This window comes from Neofelis nebulosa, chromosome X, assembly GCF_028018385.1.
Source record: "Neofelis nebulosa isolate mNeoNeb1 chromosome X, mNeoNeb1.pri, whole genome shotgun sequence".
Lineage (NCBI taxonomy): Eukaryota > Metazoa > Chordata > Mammalia > Carnivora > Felidae > Neofelis > Neofelis nebulosa.
The window spans coordinates 31,711,356-31,737,399 of NC_080800.1; the positions used below are offsets into that span (position 1 = coordinate 31,711,356).

The 26,044-nt window shown below is 36.5% G+C and overlaps 1 protein-coding gene across 1 annotated transcript in view; it reads left to right on the forward strand.

Moving 5' to 3' along the window:
* CFAP47 (cilia and flagella associated protein 47) overlaps positions 1–26,044 on the forward strand; it is a 540,470-nt gene that overhangs the window by 84,440 nt on the left and 429,986 nt on the right. The window contains exons 21-22 of the mRNA XM_058712583.1: positions 2,845–2,939; positions 24,711–24,852. Coding sequence (XP_058568566.1) covers positions 2,845–2,939; positions 24,711–24,852 — 237 coding nt within the window. The remainder of the gene's footprint in view (positions 1–2,844; positions 2,940–24,710; positions 24,853–26,044) is intronic.

Here is a 26,044-nt window from a genome sequence, read left to right on the forward strand (position 1 = left end):
CCTCGAGGTTAGGCAGCACCATTAAAGGATATATTATCCAGGCAGTGGTGTGATTTAGGCTCACATTTTGCTAATTTTTCTTTTGAAGCCAAGTTGAGAATGGGCTGGGGGAACATGTGGGAATGAGAAGGGCAAGACCAGAGGGAGATTAGCGAGGGATTGTGGCCCTAAATGTGAGAACTGATGAAAGCCTGAACACAGGCAGTGGTGCTGGAGATGGGAAGGGAGTGCCACGGTCCTGAGATAGTACAAATACTCTGACTTGGTTACCATGTGGACACAGGTATTAGGGAAGAGGAGCAAGGCTCCAGTGTTTCCCGGCTTTTGGTTGTAAGAGGTAGGTGACTGGAAGTACACTTCATATCTGATGTAATATAGAAGGAGGATCAGGTTTAGGTGAGCATGCTGTGTGAGGACACTGTGCCCTAGCTCAGGAATGATTACAGTAGGCAGTTGGAAATACATATGAAGTCTATATTTTTTTTTCAGTCTCAGTATTGTGACTTCAGTTGCTTAACACTTTACTCTTGCCCTCTGCCTCATATACTCTCATGCACCTTGTTCAATGGATCACAGACCCTTCGCTCTTCTGTAAAGCTAGCCTGCAGAGGGCATTTGTTTCTACACTTTGGCCTTACCCCTGGGTCAAGCCTCCCTTCTAGGCCACTTTATCTTTTCCAATTTTCCCTTGCCTCCAAGCTTTTCTCCTCATACCTTTTTCAGAGAGTGGTCTCCTTAAAGCAAGGATCTTATCACATCTGTCCTCTGCTCACAGAGTTTTGCTGGGGGGCACCTGGGTGGCTCAGTCGGCTAAGCATCTGACTCTTGATTTCTGCTCAGGTCATAGTCTCGCAGTTTGTGAGATTGAGCCCCGCGTCAGGGTATCACAGCACAGAAACTTCTTGAAATTCATTCATTCTCTCTCTCTCTCTCTCTCTCTCTCTCTCTGCCCCTCCTCTGCTGGCGTGCATGTTTTCTCTCTCAAAATAAGTAAATGAACATTAAAAAAAAAAGTTTTGCTGGCTTCCTGTTACCAATAGCAGTGATTCTTAGCAGCAGGCTGCTGACACAGTCTAGGAGTACTTCCCTTGATCTTAATAATTATTAACAATTTACAATAAAGTTTATACTTAAAGTGTTCTGAAAAATGTATGCTGTTATTATTAAGTATTTGACCACATAACTACCCTTCTGCAACAAATTAGACGGTTTTTCTCATGGTCATTTCACAATTATTGGATAGAGGATTTAAGGGAGAGGAAGTGTTGAGAGCCATTTAGGTAGGACTGCACCTTGTCTTTCCAGTCATCTTTCCCCTTGTAAGTTCCAGCCTCTCTCTCTCTCTCTCTCTCTCTCTCTCTCTCTCTCTCTCTCTCTCTGCTGTAGCCAGACTGTGTTCCACATTTCCTTCCAGTGGCCCTGGGTTCCCTTCTCCTAGGATGCTTCTTCTTCTGTTCCTGGTGCCTGGGATCCAACCACTTTTATAAATTAGCTTCAGCCTTACAAGTCCCTAGGAGTCATTAACCCCATCCCCATCCCTGTCCAGTTGTTTAAATTATTTTTTTAATCTTTACTCACTTAGGACATTGTGTAAGTCTCATTATAGTACTAACAATTTCTGTCTTGTATCAAAAAGAGCTGTGTACCTGTTTGACTCCCCTACCACACTGTGAGTTCTTTGAGGTCAAGGACTATGTTTGTAAGTTTTCTTTTCTACTAGACTTACCCAATATGGTGCTGTGTACATTATAGGCACTTAAGAGATACTTTTTGAAGCTGTCTTGCATTATTGCATTTCATAAACTATATGTTAATAAATATTACAATGATATTTATGAAAATTTATTTTTATTGTATATATTCCTAATGTATTTATGAATATTTATTCCTCTGTTTTTATTATATTTTCTGTCTTCTAGATATATACTCATTCTAGGTGGGTACTCTTTCCTGTATAATATGTATATCTTTTCCCACATTACAAACAGTGCTGGTGTTAATACACACTTCATGGGCTTTTCAGTCATCTAATGGTTTTTACGTTATACATCAAAGTGAGTGAAATTGAATAAGTTGAAGGAGAGTGCAGTCAGTGAGTTATCGAAGTTCTTTTCCTGACAGGTGATTGAAATAATTACCATTCCTTGGGTTAATCAGAAAACTCTAGGGAGAAAAAAGGATTTTTAGAATTGTTTAGTGAGGACAGAGGTTCTACTGTAACAAACATTTGATCTTTCAGGAACTTCTTTTAGAAATTTATTTAAGTGGTTTTAATTATTGACCCTGAAGTTTGCATTATTATTTGACAGTTGTTTCTTTATCTTCACCTAATGCTTTTGTATCTAGAGTGATTCCATTTTGTCAAAGAGTGACCTTGTATAAAATTCTGCTTTTCTTCTTTGTGGACACTTGGAGCCATCAGGAGGAGGTCTGGGTCTTCGCTGCTCTGTCTTTGCTGGAGAATGAGACCCTCACTTTCTTGGATCTACGATTCGGTCCATTACCTGACTTTGACCTTCATTCCTTTCTACATTCATCTGAATATGACTGTGATATGCTGCTTTGACTTTGGAGGTTTTTAAAACTGGGTTTACCGTCCATTTGCTGATTAAATATGTTTGTTCCATTTTTGAATGTCAGTTTGGCTGATTAGAACCATGGTATTAGGAGCAATTTTTTAACCAACAGCAAGTTTATGAAGCCCTGCACAGATACTTTAGCAACTGCTTTCTGATTGTTATAGACACGCCTATGAGGTTTCTCAAAGTTTCATTTTCCACATTTAACAGTGGTATTATAGATATGTATCTGACTTAAAAAAATGTTCTTTTTTATGTCTTTTAGGGCATTTCACAGACCCTGCATTTCCTGACATATATTCTCTGGAGGTAGAGGAAGGGACATCTCTGGAATGTGGCATAGCATTTTCTCCCAAAGAAGTATGTTCAGCTTTCTATTACTCATTTTACTGGGGAGTAGTGGAATTAGATAATCCTAACTCAGAAGCTCTCAAAGGTCATCTAAGCTCTTTTTGTGGTGGGTCTTTTTCTTACTTGTAAACATGCCTTGGTATACCTTTTAATTCAGTAAAATGATTACTAGAGCTGTCTGGCTCATGCTTCCAGAGTCTCATGAGGTACAGAAAACACATACAAGGAACCTAGGGTCTCAGTTACGTTCTTTACAAAGTTCAGTATATGGCATGTTATGAAGGAAAGTTGAGGCTAACCCCAAAATCACTTATATTTGAGCTAGCATGTGCTTTGTACTTACATTTAAATGGGTATGTTTAATGCTTTTAGAATCACTACTTGAAATTACCAAAGATGTGCTGTGAGGATTTAAGAGGGGTTCCTATGATTCTGGTTCTTTTTATAGTATCCCTTGATGTTTAGTAATTTCAAAACAACAAACAAAATCAAAGAAAACACCTTTCCTGGAATATGCCCAGGAACAAGGGGTACCACTGGCAAAATCTCAGGAGCCATTTCTCATATATTTTTACTTCAGAAGTTTTGCAAAAGTGCCAGGAGAGAGCTTCTTGCTACTCTCAATGTGAGAAGTCATGTTGATGGGGTTCTTGAGCACATGGCTAAGAATTGTTAAGACATCTTTGGTACAAAAAGGTGATTTTATTAAAGCACGGGGACAGGAACCGTGGGCAGAAAGAGCTGCACTGGGGTTGTGAGGAGTGACCGATGATAGACTTTTAAGTTAGTATGGGTTAGGGATAGTATAAGTTTCTAGGGAATTTGAAAGCAAGGCTTTCAGGACCTTGAGGGGCTAGCTACTGTTAAGATAAGGTTACTTTTAGTCTTTAATAAAACAAAACATTAAGGAAGTCAGGCAGCCATGAGTTGCTTGAGGAAGGTCATGCTCTACATGTTTCAGGTGTCTGTCAGTGAGCTGCATGCTATAAGGAGATTTAATTTAAGCTAAGTTTCTCTTGCCTTTGTTTCCCTCACCAACGTTGCTGTATCCTCCTAAACAAGAATCAGACTTCTCTATGGCAGTTAGAGTATAAGACTCTTATGTCAAAACACTTTTTATTCCAGCATGACTAGCATGATGCCTTGTACCCAACAGGTATAAAATAGAAAGAACTAAGCAAAAATAATAATACAGTTAGAAAGTGTGTTGAATGCAAAGTACTATCTTTAATGATCCATTTTTAAAAAAATGTTTATTTCTGAAAGAAAGAGAGCAAGTGGGGGAGGTGCAGAGAGGGGGGATGAGGATCTGAAGCAGGCTCTGTGCTGACAGCAGAGAGCCCTATGCAGGGCTCGAACTCACAGACTGTGAGGTCATGACCTGAGCCTAAGTCAGACGCTCATCTGACTGAGCCACCCAGGTTAGGTGTGCCTAATGATCCATTCTTAGTAGTGTCACTGAAGTACGGTTTCCTGAGATTGAAGTCCTATTTTAAGAACAATGATGGCTGTCATGTAGCTTTCAGGAGGAAAAAGAAAAGAAAATGTGAAGACATGGTTAGATTTAAGAAAATGCTAGAGATTAATTTTGCTTTTTTTTTTTAATGTTTATTTATTTTTGAGAGGAAAACAGAGCACAAGCGGGGGAGGGGCAGAGAGAGAGGGAGACAGAGAATCTGAAGCAGGCTCCAGCCTCCCAGTTGTCAGCACAGAGCCTGAAGCGGGGCTGGAACTCATGAATCCTGAGTTCATGATCTGAGCAGAAGTCGGACCCTTAACTGACTGAGCCACCCAGGAGCCCCTAATTTTGCTTTTTTAAGTAAAGTACATTAGTTGGGATATTTTTTGTAGGTTTTGTGCACATGTGATTCACATGGAATGATATTGTCTACAGAGTTCACTCTTGTGTCTTTTCTAGTTTTAGGCAAGTGTAGTGAATGAGGTAGCAAAAGCTACTTTTCTGACATTAGAGAAAATGAAATTTTTCATCTTAAACACAACATTAAGTATACTCAGATGCATACTATACTATATTTGATTTCCATAGGTTTGGTAAAGTAATTATTCATCTACATTAATGAACAGTGATATTTACATAGTTTTACTTTTTTGGAAGAAAATTTTTTTATTTTTTAAAATTGAAGTATAATTAACATACAGTTTTATATTAATTTCAGGTGTATGGTATAATGATTTGATAATTCTATACATTACTCAGTGCTCATCACAATAAGTGTACTCTTAATCCCCATCACCTATCCCCCCACCCACCTACACTCTGGCAACTGCCAATTTGTTCTCTAGATAGCTACTTTAAAAAAAGGTTTTTGTTGTTGTTTATTTTTGAGAGAGATAGAGTGCAAGCAGAGGAGGGGCAGAGAGAGATGGAGACACAGAATCCGAAGCAGGCTGTAGCTTCCGAGCTGTCAACACAGAGCTTGACACAGGGCTTGAACCCATGAACCATGAGATCATGACCTGAGCCAAAGTTGGATGCTTAACTGACTGAGCCATCAAGGTGCCTCTCTAGATAGGTACTTTTTAGCAAGGTTATCAAGAGGAGAGAGACCATCTTTTCTTTATTTGGAAATTATCTTGCAAATACTTTTCTTTGGCCTACTTTAGGCTATTAGAAAATAACAAAGTGTAAATATTATTTAGATTTTTATCTTTTCAGCAGAGGACTTTGAAGTTCATGAAATATTGTCAAGGTATTTCTAATTTGTCTTTCTAATTCAGACAAAAAGCATAATTAACAAGTGATTTGAAGAGATTCAGAAGATGTTTATCTTTCTCATTTTTAGAGTATTCTAATATCTACTCAACTCTCATATACACTAACCATTTGCAAGTTTTGCCAGCATCAACTTATATTTTAATCTGGTGTGTCGATGATACTCTCTTCCTGCTTATTAAAGTTTACTGTCAAAGTTAAATGGGAAGTTTAGAAGAGTGGAAAGAAAAAAATAAACAATAAATAAATCCTATTACTTAACAATGACCTCTGATTATATTTAGAGCTCTGTTTTTCTTCCTTTTCCTCTATCTATATTTTTGTATTTCTACATCTATAATTAGAATGAAATAATACAGCTCAATACTTTTTGAGCTGTTTGTTATATTTTTAAAGTTTATTTTTTAAGAGAGAGAGGGCGAGCATGTTCAAGTAGGGGAGGGGCAGAGAGAAGGAGAGAGAATCCCAAGCAGGCTCTGTGCCATCAGTGCAGAGGCTGATGTGGGCTTGAACTCACCAACTGTGAGATCGTGACCTGAGCTGAGATCAGGAGTTGGGTGCTTAACTGACTTCACCACACAGCCACCCCTCTTTATGAACTATTTATAATCTGCATTTTTTACTCAGTGTATCAATTAAAATGTTATGAATAGCTTTTTGTGTCATTAAGTGTTCTAAATACAATTTCGGTTTTTAGGGATGATCTATCCCATTATTTAACAGCTATATCATGTTATAGTCACTTAACTAATCCTTCTTACTCTACCCTTAAGATTTTTTCCGTTGTTTGGCTTTATGAATGATACTGTAGAAAACATCCTTGTAGATAAATGTTTGCTTTCACATAATTTATTTTGATTATATCTTTCCAGAAGGAGAATTGGTGGGTCAAACCCTGTGTACATATTTTAGGCTGTTGATATGTATTGCCAAGTTGATCTCCAAAAAAGTTTATACCAAGTTATATTAAACCATAGTAACAGTGTAAATGTTGCTCTTTGTCTTTATTTGCACAACTAGGTTGCATCAATTATATATGCATGTACATGTAATATTTTACCAATCTGATAGGTGAAAGATCATTTTAAATGGCATTTCTTGGATTCTTCGCATATAACAAACCCCCCTAACACAGTAGTGATTTATTTGCTAACAGTTTGGCCTGGTTGATACTGTTAAAATTGTTTTAGCTCTCCGGTGGGATAAGTGGCCTCTATTCTTTTCTTTTTAAAATATTATTGGCTATTTTTCACTTTTATTTTTCCTGATAAACTTTCGAATCATTTTCTCAAGTTTATAGCTACAAGTTGTATAGGAATTTTGATATGTGTTGCATTAAATTAATAAAAAAATTACAGGGACGTCTGGGTGGCTCAGTCAGTTAAGCATCCAACTCTTGATTTCGGTTCAGGTCATGATCTCATGGTTCCTGAGATGGAGCCCTGCACTGGACTTTGCGCTAACAGTGTGGAGTTTGCTGGGGATTCTCTCTCCCCCTCTCTCTCTGTCCCTTCCCCGCTTGTGTGTGCACACAGGCACGTGTGCACTCTCAAAATAAATAAACTTAAAAAAAATTACAAGGAAGTGATGTCTGTATAAAATTGAGCTTCCTATTCAGAACTAAGATAAGCCTTTTTATGAAAGTGTTTTATGCTACTCAGCAAAATTTTGAAATATTTTGAAGTAATTTTTCAATGCTGTTTCATGCACTGTAAATGGTTTTATGTATTCTGTGTTCTTAAATTTGAAAATAATGTTGGTGAGTTATAAAACTGTCTATTTTTAAACTTCAAGTATTTTTAATTATTTTTTCAATTTATTTTACACTTCTTAGGAATACTGTAATAGACTGCAAAATTATTGTCTTTTCCAATTAAATAATTATAATTTTTACCTATTTTTCTTCCATTACATTGTTTAGAATTTCCAGAACAAGGTGACATTATTTTCTTGGCTTATCTTATTCCTAGTTTTCTGTGAAGCAACATATGTTTTAAGCCCGTGTTGGGAAATATCTTTCTAGTACTAATTTAAAATAAATTTTAATCCAACATAGATGTAGATTTTTTTTTATCTAGTCAAATATCTTTATGCCATCAACCATATTATTATTCAAAGGGGGAAAATGGTTTGATATGTAATTCAACAATTACATTTGTAGCATTAGTATATTTTTTTGCACCCATCAGATAATCAGTAAGTACCTATTCAATAAGTAAATTAAAATGCAGTGCATAAACCTGCACATTCATTTCTGAGAGCTTATTCTCCTTTTTCTTTTGGATAGTTAGAATTGACATTAATGAGGAACGGGGATGTGCATTTTAATTATTGGCACATATATCCACATTGCCACAGTAAATGTGTATCAATTTATATTTCCATCAATAATCATCATTCAACAAATATTTATTGCACACATACTGGCTACCTGGCCTTATTCTTGACCTTGGAGTTATAGTAGAAAACTTTCATCCTAATGTAGCACCATGCTGTCTTTTCTTCACATCTTCTTCTTTATACTGGGTATTATCATTTGCTAATGTAAAACACACATGTGACAGAAATCCAGTGTATCTTTTTTTTTTTTTTTTGTCATTTGTGCTTTTTGATGTCATATCTAAGAAGCTATTACCTAACCTAAGTCATAAAGGTTTTTATGTTTGCTTCTGGGAGTTTTATTGTGTTAGCTCTTATGTTTAGGTCTATGATTCTTTTTTTTTTTTTTTTTTTTTTTTTTTTTTTTTTTTTTTTTTAGGGAGAGTGAGAGGGAGGCAGGGGCAGAAGGAGAGGGAGAGAGGAATCTTAAGCAGACTCTACACCCAGTGCAGAGCCTGACATGGACTTGATCTCCCAACTTACCGTGAGATCATTACCTGATCTGAAATCAGGAATTGGGTGATTAACCGATTGAGTCACCCAGGCATCCGTATGATCCATTTTGAATTATTTTTGTGTATGATGTAAGATAAAAGTCTAGTTTCATTCTTTTGCATGCAATGTCCATTTGTTCCAGGAGAATTTATTTAAAATATTATTTTACCCCATTAAATTGCATTGGAACCCTTGTCTAAAATAAAAAATGGGGCGCCTGGGTGGCTCAGTCAGGTAAGCGTCCAAATTCAGCTCAGGTCATGATCTCACAGTTCATGGGTTCAAGCCCTGTGTCTGGTTCTGTGCTGAAGGCTCAGAGCCTGGAGTCTGCTTTGGATTTTGTGTTAACTCTCTCTCTGTCCCTCCTCTGCTCATGCTCTCTCTCTCTGTCTCAAAAATAAATAAACATTAAAAAAATCTTTTTAAAGTGAGACATCGGATTTCAAAAAAATAAAATCAGTTAAACATAAATATAAGTGTTTATCTGTGGAGTTTCAGTTCTGTTCCACTGATCTAGATGTCTTATTCCAACAACACAATGTCTTGATTAGCATAGTAATTTTGTAGTAATTTTTGAAATTGGAAAATGTGAGCCCTTCAACAACAGTTTTGGCAAATTTGTGTCCTATGAAGTTCCATACGAATTTTAGAATTACCTTTCCAATTACTACAAAAAAGTCCAGCTTGGATTTTGATAAGGATTGTGAAAAATCTATAAATCACTTTGGGGAGTTTGCCATTTTAACAATATTAAGTCATCTAATCGATGAACATGGGGTCTCTTTGCATTTATTTAGGTCTTTAATTTCTTTCAACATTGTTTCGTGGTTTTCAGTATACACATTTCCCACTTCTTTATTAATTTCATTTTTAATATTTTAATGCTATTGTAAATGAGATTTTTAAAAATTTTATTTGCAAATTGTTCATGTTAAGTGTATAAACAATTGATTTTAAATGTTGACCTAGTATTTTGTAAATGGTTTGTTAGTAGATTCCTTAGAATCTTAGAATTTTGTGTCCACCAGAATATGATTTCTGTAAGTAAAGAAAATTTTACTTCTTCCTTTCCATTCTGGATTCCTTTTACTTTTTTCCTCCCTGATTTCTAGAACCTCCAGTATAATGTGGTTTAGAAGTGGTGAGAACAAACATCTGAACTTGTTCCTTGGTATTAGGAGGAAAACATCCATCTTTCACCTTTAAATATGATGTTAGCATTTTTTGGGGGTAGATTTTTTTTATCAGGTTGAGGAAGGTACCTTCTATTCCTAGTTGAGAATTTTGATCATGAAAGAAAGTTGGATTTTGTAAAAAAATTTGGCATCTATTTGATGGTCTCGATTTTACCCTCTATTAATATGGTGCATTATATTGATTGATTTCTGTATGTTAAACCAACCTTACATTCCAGGGATAAATCCCACTTGATCATTTTACTTGGAATATAATCCTTTTTATATATTGCTGCATTCAGTTTCCTAAATATTTTCTTGAGGGGTTTTGCATCTGTGTTCACAAGGAATATTGGTCTGTAGTTTCCTTCCTTCAGCTGTCTTTGATTTTAGTATCAGTAATATTGGCTTCGTAGAATGAGTTGAGAAGTGTTCTCTTCTAATTTTGAAAGAATTTGTGAAGGATTGGATTGTAAATCTTCATAATATAGTGGTACATTTCTCCATTGAAGTCCTCTGGTCCTGGGCTTTCCTTTGTCATATCTATTTTAAATTACTAATTCATGTATTTGCTTGTTATATACCTATTTAAATTTTTCATTTCTTTTTGAAATTACGGTAACAATCCTTTAATTGATAATTATATAGTACTTAGAGTTTATAAAGTTCTCTCATATCTAATATCACTTTATTTCCACATGAATCCAATAATACAAGCATTGAGACCTTAGATTTTCCTCCCCCCCTTCTCCAGTCATACAAGCTGATGCACAGCCAGGCTAAGTGACTTGTTAAAGCTCCCTGCTGTTGAGCTATAGAGCTTGAATAATACAGTGTTATATCCTCAGCCTCCTGACCACTGGACCTTCATGATACCATGTTAGGAATCCAAACATGGTGAAAAATAATACATCTTCCTTGAGCCAATGGACACAAAATTTTTGTATTTAATCTTTAGGTTTTATTAACTTTTTTCCTAGTCATTAGCACTCAAAATCTTCAATTTTATAAAGTTACACTCATCAAAATGTCAATTACTATTTTTATGTGATCTCTTTTCTGTTCCATTTTCTATATTTGTAGGAAGAAATTTGCAGTCACAATTAGTTTCTTCTGGGATTAAATTTATTTGGGGTATAATTTCTAGATACTTAACTAATTATGTCTACAAGGGTATCTATAGAAGCAAAATAAAAACCCACAATACAATGGAAAAAAAGAAAAGAAATTGATATTTGTCAGAATTTTGTAAAGTTTGGGGAAACATCATGAAATAAATATGCATCTGTATAAGACACCTCAAAAAATTAAAGTCTTGTCACTGGAGGTGGCTTGATTTTATCATTTTATTTAATATATCCATCATCCCAGTTCTTAAGCATGAATAGCATTTCTGTATGAGATCAAATCATGGGCAGACTTTAAAAAAGTAATTTTGCATATATTCCTCTTAATGAAAATTTATAGCATCCAGAACAAAAGGAGAGTTTCTCTTGTTTCTAATTCTTCAATTCTTCATTAGTGTTGACTTTTAGATTTTGTTTCCAGATTTCATATGAGTTTCCTCTGACTTAGGTCCCACTTTGGATGGAGCCTCTTGCATGCTCATCTAATTTCCTGCTGTTCATTCTGAAATGACCTGATATTCCTTTAGTATTTATGTTTTCTCACTTGGGAACTTTGTGATTTGCTCTAATCAGTTCTCTGACTTCCCTTCAGAAAACTAAGACCAGTAAGTTTCCCCTACTTCCCCTGCCCCCTGTTATCTATATCTTAATAGTTTTCTCTTATACTTCTTCCTGGCAAGTTTCCCTGTTGTTTTTTTTTTTTTAATTGAGATATAATTGGCATATAACATGTATTAATTTTAGGTGTACAACATAATGACTTGATATGTGTATATGTTGAGAAGTGGTCACCACAGTAAGTTTGGTTAACACCTATCACCTCATATAGTTACAGGGTTTTTCCTTGTGATGAGAACTTTTAAGATCTATCTTAGCAACTTTGAAATATAACAATACAGTATTGTTAATAATAGTCCGCATGCTATACATTATATCCCCAGGGCTTATATTGTATGTAACTGGAAGTTTGTATTTTTTGACCACCTTCAGCCACTTAATGGGTGAAAGTGGTCAAATTTTCTGTTTCTTCTAGAGAAGTTTTATCTAAGTTATCTAATTTGTTGGTATACAGTTATTTGTGATGTTCTCTTACTATTTTTATTTTTGTGGGATAGGTAATAATGTTCCTTCTTTTATTTCTGACTTTATTTTAGAATTGAGTCATCTCTCTTTTCATCTTGGTCAGCCTATCTAAAGGTTTTGTCAGTTTGGTTAATATTTTCAAGATTCAATATTTGGTGTAGTTGATTTTCTGTAGTGTGTTTGATTCTTTCATATATTTCCACTTCATCCTTTATTATTTACTTCCTTCTGTTTACTTTAGTTTCACTTTGCTTTGTTTTTGCTTTTTCCTTTTTTTTTTTTTATGATGGAAGGTGAGGGTATTGATTTGAGATCTTTCTTATTTTTTTATGAAGGTTTTATAGCTCTACATTTCCCTCTAAGCATTGTTTTACCTGTATTAAAGTTTTGATTTGTTGCATTTTCATTTCTGCTCATCAGAGTGTTTTGCAGTTTCTTTTGTAAGTTTTCTCCTTGACCCATTGGTTATTTAGGATGTGTTGTTTAATTTTCACGTATTTGTGAATTTACCAGATTTCCTTGTGTTATTGATTTCTAATATAATCCCATTGTGACTTGGGACTATATATTATTTAAATAAATTTAAATTCATTGAGGCTTGTTTTATTAGTCTATATAGATTATTTCCCTATGTTGAGGTAAACCTAAAACCACTAAGAGAGTTGAAAATGATTGCGTCTGGATTTGTATATGTGTTTAGTGTGTGTATGTGTGCAAGTATATGATGGTGGAGAGAATGGAATGGTAATTTTCAATATAAGCTTTGTGGGATTATTTTTGTTTTAATTTTTTCAAATCTATACTCTTGTAATTGTGATAAAGATAGTAACTCACAATAAAAACTAAATAATCCTTTTTGTGACAAGTTAATATTTTAAAGCATCATGTCTTTCTCCTACCCAATGCCTGCATCTTGTATGTACACAGAAATATGCAAACACACAGACACACAGACACACACACACACACACACACACACCTACACACAGATATTCTTCAATAAGAAACTAAGGAAAAGAAGAGAAAGAAACTACTTTGTGCAGTAATCTGTACACTTTTAAGTATGTTAAGATAAATTTATATATTTTCTGAGTAAGTCTATATCATGATTTCATATTTTTATTAGTGGAAATATATACAGTGTTTTTAATATCATCATTCATCCACAAAAGCATTTTAAGTTAAGGGTCACTAAAAATTAGAGAAAGATATAATCCAATTTAAGTTTGTTATGTGACGTTTTGGGATGATGCATGTGCAATTTGGTATTTTCATTTATTGAGTTCAGTTTGTTATTTAACACTGCCGACAATTAAAAACTTATTAATCTATTTTTTTAAAAAAATAACATTTGTTTTTGAGAGAGAGAGAGAGCAAGAGAGAGAGAGCAAGACAGTGTGAGCAGGGGAGGGGCAGAGAGAGAGGGAGACACAGAATCTGAAGCAGGCTCCAGGCTCTGAGCTATTAGCACAGAGCCCAACATGGGGCTTGAACCCATGGACTGTGAGATCATGACCTGAGCCAAAGTCAGATGCTTAACCCACTGAGCCACCCAGGCACCCCCTTATTAATCTGTTTCTAATGTTTAGATTGTGGCTCTTCTAGGATTCCAAAACTTTATTGTAAAACTAAAATAAATTATATGTACTTAGTTCTTTAGTGTGCCACACATTCCTTAAGATTTTGAATTGTTCTGCCTTTACTGGGTATTTTAAAGGGGGATTTACTTAGTGTATTGTAATGAAATTCAGTGTACCACTGAGAAGAACATAAAAAAACCCTGCAGAGTCGGTATACCCTATGAGATTTTGTTCTATAAATTTGTGCCAGTGAGGCACATTGATTATCTGGTTTCTAATCATTTCAGATATTCTCCACTATAGCTAGCTGTAAGTTATCTTTGTGTCTGCATGTGTGTGCGTGTGTGTGTGCGTGCGTGTGCAGATGTAAATAGCCAATGGATGGTTGGTTGACCTGTGTAGCAGGCAAATGTAAAACCAGCAATCAGGGGCTTGATTTCATTCTAGTTGTATCTGTTCTGTGCCTATACCGCACCAGATTTGGGTACAGTTAACAGTGCTGGGGGGCAATTATAGGTGCATTTGGCATCTTTGACTGGAATGGCTTATTTAGACTGTCATTTGAGACCCTTCTTTCATTGTGGTCTAGTCATGTGTCTTCTGGGCCAATGTGTAGAGTTGTGTTCCCTTATGTGGTAGTCACTAGCCATTTAATTAAATGGATATTTAAATTAAATTTTAATTAAAGTTAGATCAAATTAAAAATTTATTAACTCAGCCAAAATAACAACATTTCAAGTTCTCAGGATCCGCACATGGCTATTGGACAGTGTAGAACTTTTCCATCTTGTCAGAAGGTTGTATGTGATAGCACGGGTGTAGATCTTTCCTGGTTTTTACTCTTACGTTTCCTGACGTGAAAGCCCAGGTTCTCGTCTCTGGAACAGGCTAATCTATAGTGGCTTGGTTGCTCTGAAGCTCTCATTTGTCCTGCTCTATATTTGCCCTAAAACTCTTGAAAATGAGGGAGAATTGTTCAGTTTTTTCACTGTTTTCTTCTTTCCACCAACCTTTGTCTTTTGAGGATATGCCACCTTTGTGTAAACTTGTGTAGTGGTTATTCTGGATTTACAATCATTGTTACAGGAAGCTAGGATGATCTTTTCAGGATTAAAAGAGAGGACATTTGAGGAAGATGGTGGTGTAGGAGAACGCTGGGCTCACCACGTCTAGCTGATCGCATAGATTCCACCCACATCTGCCTAAATAACCCAGAAAACTGCCAGAAGACTAGCAGAACGGACTCTCCGGAGCCAAGGATAGACAAGAGGCCCACGGAAGAGGGTAGGAAGGGTGGAGAGGCGGTGTGCGCTACACGGACTGACGGGAGGGAGCCAGGGTGGTGGAGGGACAGCCTGCCCAGCAAGGCAGAGCCCCCAAGTCTGGCTTGCAAAAGTGGAGGGGCTGGACTGCGTGAGTTCTGACACCCAGCGGGACTTAACATCTGGAGTGTTAAAAGTCAACAACTCTGCTCTCAGGGAGCGGGGAGGGTGACAGAACACTGGGAGGGAGTGTTGTTGAGCCTGGGAAGACAGAGCTCAGCTTGGCAGGGGAACAAAGGTGCTGTAAAGCACCATCTCCCTCTCCCATCTTCCAGCCATAATCCCAAAGGGAACCAGTTCCCATCACCGAACTTGCTTGCACCATGCAAACACCAAACACTGCTTCTGTGGATCCATCCCTCTGATGGGTCTACCTCCTTCCTGGTGCTGCAGGGCCCCTCCCACAGGGGACCAGCTATGGCAAAGCAAGCTATGCCTGCCCTTCCCACCCCTGTGCACTTTGCGGATCCACCCCGGCTAATACGACAGATCCAATTGAAGCAGCACCACAAGCCTGGCAGTGTGCAAGGAGCCCAGACAAGGGCCACACCACTCCACAGTGAGTCCTGCTCCTGAGAAAGGGAAGATAAGGTACACACCAGTCTGACTGTGGCCCTATCGGTGGGCTAGAGACACACATCAGGTCTGACTGCAGCCCCACCCACCAACACAAGTTACTCCATACAGCACAGGGGAAGTGCCCTGCAGTTGGGAGCCACCCAAGTGACTACCCAAAATGACGAAATGGAGGAATTCTCCTCAAAAGAAACTCCAGGAAGTAGCGACAGCTAACGAATTGATCAAAAAACATTTAAGCAGTGTAACGGAACAAGAATTTAGAATAATAGTCATAAAATTAATCGATGGGCTTGAAAAAACCATAGAGGACAGCAGAGAATCTGTTGCTACAGAGATCAAGGGATTAAAAAATAGTCATTAGGAGGGAAAAATGCTATAAATGAGGTGCAAAATCAAATGGAGGCAGCCATAGCACGGATTGAAGAGGCAGAGGAGAGAATAGGTGAATTAGAAGAAAAATTATGGAAAAAGAGGAATTTGAGAAAAAGATTAAAAAATCCAGGAGATGAGGGGAGAATTAGAGAACTAAATAATGCAATCAAACGGAACAATATCTGTATCATAGGAATTTCAGAAGAAGAAGAAGAGAGAGAAAGGGGCTGAAGGTGTACTTGAACAAGTCATAGCTGAGAAATTCCCTGATCTGGGGAAGGAAAAAGGTATTGGAATCTAAGAGGCACAGAGAACTCCCTTCAGACATAACTTGAATCGATCTTCTGCACGACATATCATAGTGAAACTGGCAAAATACAAGGATGAAGAGAAAATTCTGAAAGCAGCTAGGGATTAACAGGCTCTAACTTACAAAGGGAGACCAATAAGACTAGTGGCAGACCTCTCTACTGAAACTTGGCAGACCAGAAAGGAATGGCAGGAAATCTTCAATGTGATGAACAGAAAAAAAAAAAAAAAAGTGCAGCTGAGAATCCTTTATCCAGCAAGTCTGTCATTCAGAATAGGAGAGATAAAGGTCTTCCCAAACAAACAAAAACTGAAGGAATTCATCACCACTAAACTGGCCCTACAAGAGATCCTAAGGGGGATTCTGTGAGTGAAATGTTGCAAGGACCTCAAAGTACCAGAGACATCACTACAAGCATGAAACCTACAGATATCATAATGACTCTAAACCCATATCTTTCAATAATAACACTGAATGTAAATGGACTAAATGCTCCAGCCAAAAGACATAGGGTATCAGAATGGATAAAACAACAAGACCCATCTATTTGCTGTCTACAAGAGACTCATTTTATTTTATTTTTTTTTAATTTTTTTTTTAACATTTATTTATTTTGGGACAGAGAGAGAGCATGAACAGGGGAGGGTCAGAGAAAGAGGGAGACACAGAATCTGAAACAGGCTCCAGGCTCTGAGCTGTCAGCACAGAGCCTGACGCGGGGCTCAAACCCCGAGACCACGAGACCATGACCTGAGCCAAAGTCGGACGATCAACCGACTGAGCCACCAGGCACCCCAGCAAGAGACTCATTTTACACCTGAGGACACCTTCAGATTTAAAGTGAGGGGATGGAGGACTCTCTCTCATGCTAATGGAAGTTAAAAGAAAGCTGGAGTAGCCATACTTCTATCAGAGAAACTAGACTTCAATTAAAGGCTGTAACAAGAGATGAAGAAGGGCATTATATAACTGTTACAAGGTCTATCCATCAGGAAGAGCTAACAATCATAAATGTCTATGCGCCGAATATGGGAGTCCCCAAATATATAAAACAACCACAAACATAAGCAACCTTATTGATAAGAATGTGGTAATTGCAGGGGTCTTTAATACTCCACTTACAGCAGTGGATAGATCATCTAGACATAGGATCAATAAAGAAACAAGGGCCCTGAATGATACACTGGATCAGATGGACTTGACAGATATATTTAGAACTCTGCATCCCAAAGCAACAGAATATACTTTCTTCTCGAGTGCACATGGAACCTTCTCCAAGATAGATCACATACTGGGTCACAAAATAGCCCTTCATAAGTATAAAAGAATTGAGATCATACCCTGCAGCCTTTCAGACCACAATGCTATGAAACTTGAAATCAACCACAGGAAAAAGTCTGGAAAACCTCCAAAAGCATGGAGGTTAAAGAACACTCTACTAAAGAATGAATGGGTCAACCAGGCAATTAGAGAAGAAATTAAAAAATATATGGAAACAAATGAAAATGAAAATACAACAATCCAAACGCTTTGGGATGCAGCGAAGGCAGTCCTGAGAGGAAAATACATTGCAATCCAGGCCTATCTCAAGAAACAAGAAAAATCCCAAATGCAAAATCTAACAGAACACCTAAAGGAAATAGAAGCAGAACGGGAAAGACACCCTAAACCCACCAGAAGAAGAGAAATAATAAAGATCAGAGCAGAAATAAACAATATAGAATCTAAAAAAAACTGTAGAGCAGATCAATGAAACCAAGAGTTGTTTTTTTGAAAAAATAATCAAAATTGATAAACCTGTAGCCAGGCTTCTCAAAAAGAAAAGGGGGATAACCCAAACAGATAAAATCATGAATGAAAATGGAATTATTACAACCAATCCCTCAGAGATACAAACAATTATCAGGGAATACTATGAAAAATTATATGCCAACAAACTGGACAACCTGGAAGAAATGGAGAAATTCCTAAACACCCACACCCTTCCAAAACTCAATCAGGAGGAAATAGAAAGCTTGAACAGACCCATAACCAGCGACGAAATTGAATCAGTCATCAAAAATCTCCCAACAAATAAGATTCCAGGACCAGATGGCTTCCCAGGGGAGTTCTACCAGATGTTTAAAGCAGAGATAATACCTATCCTTCTCAAGCTATTCCCAAACATAGAAAGGGAAGGAAAACTTCCAGACTCATTCTATGAAGCCAGTATTACTTTGATTCCTAAACCAGACAGAGACCCAGCAAACAAAGAGAACTACAGGCCAATATCCCTGATGAATATGGATGCAAAAATTCTCAGTAAGATACTAGCAAATCGAATTCAACAGCATATAAAAAGAATTATTCACCATGATCAAGCCAGATTCATTCCTGGGATGCAGGACTGGTTCAACATTTGCAAATCAATCAACGTGATACATCACATGAATAAAAGAAAAGATAAGAACCATATGATCCTGTCAATCGATGCAGAAAAAGCATCTGACAAAATTCAGCATCCTTCCTTAATAAAAACCCTCGAGAAAGTCGGGATAGAAGGAACATACTTAAACATCATCAAAGCCATTTATGAAAAGCCCACAGCTAACATCATCCTCGATGGGGAAAAACTGAGAGCTTTCTCCCTGAGATCAGGAACACAACAGGGATGTCCACTCTCACCGCTGTTGTTTAACATAGTGTTGGAAGTGCTAGCATCAGCAATCAGACAACAAAAAAGGAAATCAAAGGCATCAAAATTGGCCAAGATGAAGTCAAGCTTTTACTTTTTGCAGCTGACAGGATATTATACATGGAAAACCCGATAGACTCCATCAAAAGTCTACTAGTACTGATACATGAATTCAGCAAAGTCGCAGGATACAAAATCAATGTTCAGAAATCAGTTGCATTTTTATACACTCTTAATGAAGCAACAGAAACACAAATTAAGAAACTGATCGCCTTCACAATTGCACCAAGAAGCATAACATGCCTAGGAATAAACCTAACCAAAGATGTAAAAGGTCTGTGTGCTGAAAACTATAGAAAGCTTATGAAGGAAATTGAAGAAGATATAAAGAAATGGAAAAACAGTCCGTGCTCATGGATTGGAAGAATAAATATTGTGAAAATGTCAATACTACCCAAAGCTATCTACACATTCAATGCAATCCCAATCAAAATTGCACCAGCATTCTTCTCGAAGGTAGAATAAGCAATCCTTAAATTTGTTTGGAACCACAAAAGACTCCAAATAGCCAAAGTAATTTTGAAGAAGACCAAAACAGGAGGCATCACAATCCCAGATTTTAGCCTCTACTACAAATCATCAAGACAGCATGGTATTGGCACAAAAACAGTCACATAGACCGATGGAATAGAATAGAGACTCCAGAATTGGACCCACAGAAGTATGGCCAACTCATCTTTGACAAAGCAGGAAAGAATATCCAATGGAAAAAAGACAGTCTCTTTAACAAATGGTGCTGGGAGAACTGGACAGTAGCATGCAGAAGGATGAAGCTAGACCACTTTCTTATACCATTCACAACAATAAAGTCAAAGTGGATAAAGGACCTGAATGTGAGACAGGAAACCATCAAAACCCTAGAGGAGAAAGCAGGAAAAAACCTCTCTGACCTCAGCCGCAGCAATTTCTTATTTGACACATCTCCAAAGGCAAGGGAAGTAAAAGCAAAAATGAACTATTGGGACCTCATGAAGATAAAAAGCTTCTGCACTGCAACGGAAACAATCAGCAAAACTAAAAGGCAACCAACGGAATGGGAAAAGATATTTGCAAATGACATATCAGACAAGGGGCTAGTATCCAAAATGTATAAAGAACTCACGAAACTCCACACCCGAAAAACAAATAATCCAGTGAAGAAATGGGCAGAAAACATGAATAGACACTTCTCTAAAGAAGACATTCATATGGCCAACAGGCACATGAAAAGATGTTCAACGTCGCTCCTCATCAGGGAAATACAAATCAAAACCACACTCAGGTACCACCTCCCACCAGTCAGAGTGGCTAAAATGAACAAATCAGGAGACTATAGATGCTGGAGAGGATGTGGAGAAACAGGAACCCTCTTGCACTGTTGGTGGGAATGCAAACTGGTGGAGCCACTCTGGAAACTAGTGTGGAGGTTCCTCAAAAAATTAAAAACAGATCTACCCTATGACCCAGCAGTAGTACTGCTAGGAATTTACCCAAGGGATACAGGAGTGCTGATGCATAGAGGCACATATTCCCCAAAGTTTATAGCAGCACTTTCAACAATAGTCTAATTATGGAAAGAGCCTAAATGTCCATCAACTGACAAACGGATAAAGAAGATGTGGTTTATATATACAATGGAATACTAGGTGGCAATTAGAAAGAATGAAATATGGCCTTTGGTAGCAACGTGGTTGGAACTGGAACATGTTATGCTAAGTGAAATAAGTCATACAGAGAAAGACAGATACCATATATTTTCACTCTTATGTGTATCCGGAGAATCTTATCAGAAGATCGTGGGGGAGGGAAAGGAAAAAAAAAGTTAGGGAGGGAGCTAAACCATAAAAGACTGTTAGTAACTGAGAACAATCTGTGGGTTGTTGGGGGGTGGGAGGGAGGTGAGGGTGGGTGATGGGCATTGAGGAGGGCACCTGTTGGGATGAGCACTGGGTGTTGTATGGCAACCAATGTGACAATAAATTTCATATTAAAAATAAAAGGGGACATTTGACTGACACCTGCCCATTTTCTATTCATAAGCATTGTTTTCTACCAACACTGGTTGGGGGACTGAAATCTTCAGAATATCATTTTTAAATTTGAGTTACTCCTCTGTTTGAACAACGACATCCATGAAAGTGCTTCAGTGGCACACGTCACAATCCCTCTTCATTACATACCTCAGTGGTTTCATAATGATAGCCCTCAGTTTCTTTTCTCTCTCTGTGTCACTGAGTTTCTGTGTAAGGTAGATAAATCTTGAATTCTTAACAGTTTTGTTGAGAGATTAAGAGTTAATGTGGATGGAGAAATCATCGAACCTCTGAATTTTGTATTCAGAATAATTACAGTGCTATCTTGGATATAAACTCATTTTATGTAAATTGTCCGTGAAGATGTGAGGTATGAGAGGGCAAGTTCAGCATAACTTCCCACGTACATGCTATTGGCAGTTACAGAAGGCAGGGAATGACTGTCAGCTTGTGAATTCAGCACACAACACATATACTGGTGGAGTTTTGTATGTTGAACTACCTTTGCACTCTTGGGGTAAACCCCACTTTGTCATGGTATGTAATGCTTGTAACATGCTGAATACAATCCTTAAGAGAATACTAGCAAACTAAACCTATCACCATGTTACACCCTTTGACTATTTTCCAGAGTTCTAACAAAGTTTGTCCTGTAAACCTTTGCTTGTTTTTCAATGTTTCTGTGGAGGGATGGGCATTTGGAGTTTGCTTTCCATTTTTTGGCAGATATGATCCTCTCCTTTCCTGATGTGAACCCTAAACATCAAGATGAACTCTTTTTTTTTTCTCTTTGATGCAAAGTTATATTTCTGTCATGGCTGGACCACAGAGTCTTCATTTTAAAATGGGAGACTCGCTCTGTATAATTGCCAAGATGTTCTGAATCTCTACGTGTTCATTCTTCTTCTGTGACTCATTAGCTGTCTATATTATTAGTCCGTTTTAGATTTTGAAGCCAGATGTATTAAAACCAGAGCTAAGGAATTAGCCTTAGCTTCTTTTCATTTCATTTGTTTTAAAAATTATGATGCACTAAAAGTCTCTTTCTGTTATATGAACATTGACAAATTGTACAGTAGAATAGCAAATACAAAAATCAATATAGAGAACACTTGTATAACCTCCTGTACATTTTTCTTTTACTTATTTGCAGTCAACCTTTCCCCCAACTCCACTTCATGACAAAAAATGGTCTCATTTTGTTTGTATAATTTTGCCTTTTTCACTTATATATCATATTAAATGAAGTCATAGGATATATTGCCTTTTCAGTCTGGCTTCTCTTACTTAGAATAATACATATCATATTCATCCATATTATTATGTGTAACACTAATATGTTACATTTCATTGTTGAAAAGTATTCTTTTGTGTGGATTTACCAAAGTTTTATTGTCTATTCGTGATCTGGAGGGAATTTGGTTTGTTTTCAGGTTTTAGTAATAGTAAAGCCACTATAAAATTTACATTCAGGTGTTCATTTCTCTTTGGTAAACACCTAGGATGAGGAATTGTGGGCCTTATATTAAGCGCATATTAATTTTCTGAGAAAATGGAAAACTGTTTTACAAAATGACTATGAAATTGTGCATTCCTATCAACAATGTGTAATATTTTAGGTGGTCACATCTTCATCACCACTGGGTAATGTCATTTTGTTTAAGCCATTGTGATAGGTGTGATGGGTGTTCTGTCCTCTGAATCAATTTGCATTTCCCTAATGTGTGATGATGTTAAATGTCTTTTCTTGTGACAATATGTCATATGTGTATTTTATTTTCTCAGTTGTCTTTTCACATCATTTACTTAGTTTTATTAGGAAGTTTGATTTTTATTGATTTTTATGTATGCTTTTATATATTTTGAATACAAATTGGATTTTTTTTCGTCCAAAATGTGTTTTTGGCTTCTAATTTTATTTTTTTAAGCATTATCTTTAACAGAACACTTGTTTTAGTTTTATTTTAGGACATTTAATTGTATTTTTTTGTAGATTATCTTTTTGGTATTACATTTAAGATATCTTTGCCTAACCAAGGATTACAAAGGTTTTTCTTCTACGTGGTTTATAGTTTTAGGCTTTATATTTAAGTCTTTGGTCTATTTTGAATTAATAGGAATTATTTTTAAAATTTATTTCTTATTTTCAAGAATTATTTTTGGGCTTATGAAAAATAAACCAAGCTTACTTTGAAAAAAATGCAGTTTCAACATCACAAGATAAATTTTTCTATGAAACTGTTTTTTTTTTTTTATGTTCAACATCACTCATCATCAAGGAAATACAAATCAAAATCATGATGAAACACTACCTTACATCTGTCAGAAAGGCTGAAATTAATAACACAAGAAACAGCAGGTGTTTGCGAGGATGTAGAGAAAGAGAAACACTCGTGCACTGTTAGTAGAAATGCAAACTGGTACAGCCACTCTGGAGAACAGTATGGAGGTTCTGCAAAAACTAAAAGTAGAACTACTCTACAATTCAGCAATTGCACTCTTAGTTGTTTACCCAAAGCATACAAAAATACAGATTCAGAAGGATGCTTGCACTCCATTGTTTATAGCAGCATTATCAACAATAATCAAACTAGAGAGAGAGCCCATGTTCATTAACTGATGAATGGATAAAGAAGAACTGATGAATGGATTGTGTGTGTGTACACAATGGAATATTAGTCATCAAAGAATGAAACCTTTCATTTGCAATGACATGGTTGGAGCTAAAACATATTATGCTAAGTGAAATAAATCAGCCAAGAAAGACAAATGCCATATGATTTTACTTACATGTGGAATTTAAGAAACAAAACAGATGAACATAGGGGAAGGAAATAAAAACAAGAGAGGGAGGCAAACCATAAGAGACTCTTAACTGTAGAGAACAAACTGAGGGTTGCTGGAGGGGAGGTGGGTGGGGGGATGAGCTAAATGGGTGATGGGTATTAAGGAAGGACCTTGTTATGATGAACACTGGGTGTTATATTTAAGTGATGAATCACTAAATTCTACTCCTGAAACCAATGTTACACTACATGTTAACTAACTAGAATTTAAATAAAAACTTGAAACAACAAAAAATAAAAATGTTTGAAACCTAAAAAAAGGAGTCTTTTTTTTAACTGCTGTTTTGCTAAATCCGTAGTATCTCATTATAGCTCCAGAACTTACTCATCTTGCAGAACTGAAACTTGGTTCCTCTTGACCAACATGTCCCCATATCTCTCTCCTTCCCAATAGCCCCTATGTACAGCATTCTATTTTCTGTTTCTATGACTTTGACTGTTTTTGATTCCACATATAAGTGAAATCATATATTATTTGTCTTTCTGTGTCTAGTTTATATCACTTAGCATAATGTCCTTCAGGTTCATCCATATTGTTGCAAACAGCAGGATTTCCTTCTATTTTCAAAGCTGAAAAACATTCCATTGTATGTATACACCACATTTTCTTTATTCATTCATCCTTTGTTGGTCATTTAGGTTATTTCCGTGTCTTGACTGCTGTGAATAATGCTGCAATGAACCTAGGAGTGCAGGTATCTCTTTGAGATCCTGATTTCAGTTCTTTTGGATAAATACCCAGAAGTGGGATTGCTGAGTAATATGGTAGCTCTGGTAACAATATTGTACTTCATAATGAAATTTACTAAGAGGGTAGATCCTAAATGTTCTCACAATGAGGAGGGGAGGTGAGAAAGGTAAAGTATATGAGGTGATGGCTATGTTTTAATTAGCTTGATTGTGGTGTTATTTCATTATATGTCTATCAAATCATCGAGTTGTACACTTTAAATATATACAATAAAAATAGTACCACAGATTTCTTATAGCACAAATAATCACAGGTGTAATGTATTTTTTTTTGTCCGTCAGGTGGCAACGTATGACTTTTGCATTCAAGTTCAGATTAATTTCTTTGAGGCTTCAGAACTTTACACTAAATGTTGTTTGTCAAAATCTCCTATGATTCCAAAGACAACACCACTTATTCGACCATGCTATGTTCAAGCTACTGGTATGTACTGTGAAACAGTTGGTGTGCATATATCAAATATTGACACTTGAGCAGCTAAAAGTTTTTAAAAATCAGATTATGATATTTACTTTTTAAAAAAAGAAATATTAGAAAGTACAATTATCATATGATTCCTGTGTGTGTGACTTAAATTGTGAGTCTGTGAGATTGAATTTTGAGAAACAGTATAACAAAACCTATGTGAGTTCGCTTCTAGCTGAGTCACAGAAACTATATCAGGTGAGTTTCGTGCAAAGAAAACTTGATTTGCATCAAATAAGGAGATCCAGGGGCATGATTTCCAAAGCTGTGACTCCCTGAGAGAAGGTGAAGGGATACCTTTGGTTTAGGGTTAGGATGAATATTTAGATGGGTAAGTCTTCTCATTGTATGTAGAGGCGGGCATAAGGCTATCCATGTGCTTTAAGGAAACATGCCTATGTATACATTGTATGTTATGCAAATGAGCTCGAGGTTCTTTCTTGGGTGGAGATTTTAGTATGATGATGAGATAAAGGTAATGGTAGGTCATTCCAGAGGTCACTTGATGTTTTGCCTAGGCATGAATTGTAGGTTTTGCTCAAAAGGTCTGTGTGGTCTTGGGCTGGTAGGAGGTCTGGTCAGGGCAACCTGCAGGGTGGTTTCCAGTTTCATTTGCCTGAGTTAAGAGGTAAGGCAGAAAGAATATCTTAAGGAAAAAATGTAAGGCAAAAGTTAGTTCAAGCAGGTGGGTAGTAAATGTCAGGTCTAGCTGGTGACAGCATAATAATCTCAGATTAGTGACTGTTGCTTAAAAATATAGGTTATAATTAAAAACAAAAATGAGTTTAGTTACTTGTTGTGTGGGTACTTTTTAAATGATTAAATTAAAATATAAATTATTAAAATATACTAGATATATAATGCACTGATAGAAATTTTATTTAAGAAATCCCCACCCCCCCAAAGGAATAGGTTACTAAAGGACTAAGCATATGTATAAAAGGAGAAGTAAAAAAGTAAGTAAGTAAATAAATAAATAAATAAATGTAAGTATATTAAATTTTTTTTGTATTATTTACTTAATTTTCTCCAAATATTCAAATATAAAACCAGTGCACTCTGTAAACCCTACTTTGGCAAGCTTTGGTGGTTTTGCATTTTATTACATGTGTTTAAGTATTTTTCATGAAAAGTTAAGTCTAGTCTATGC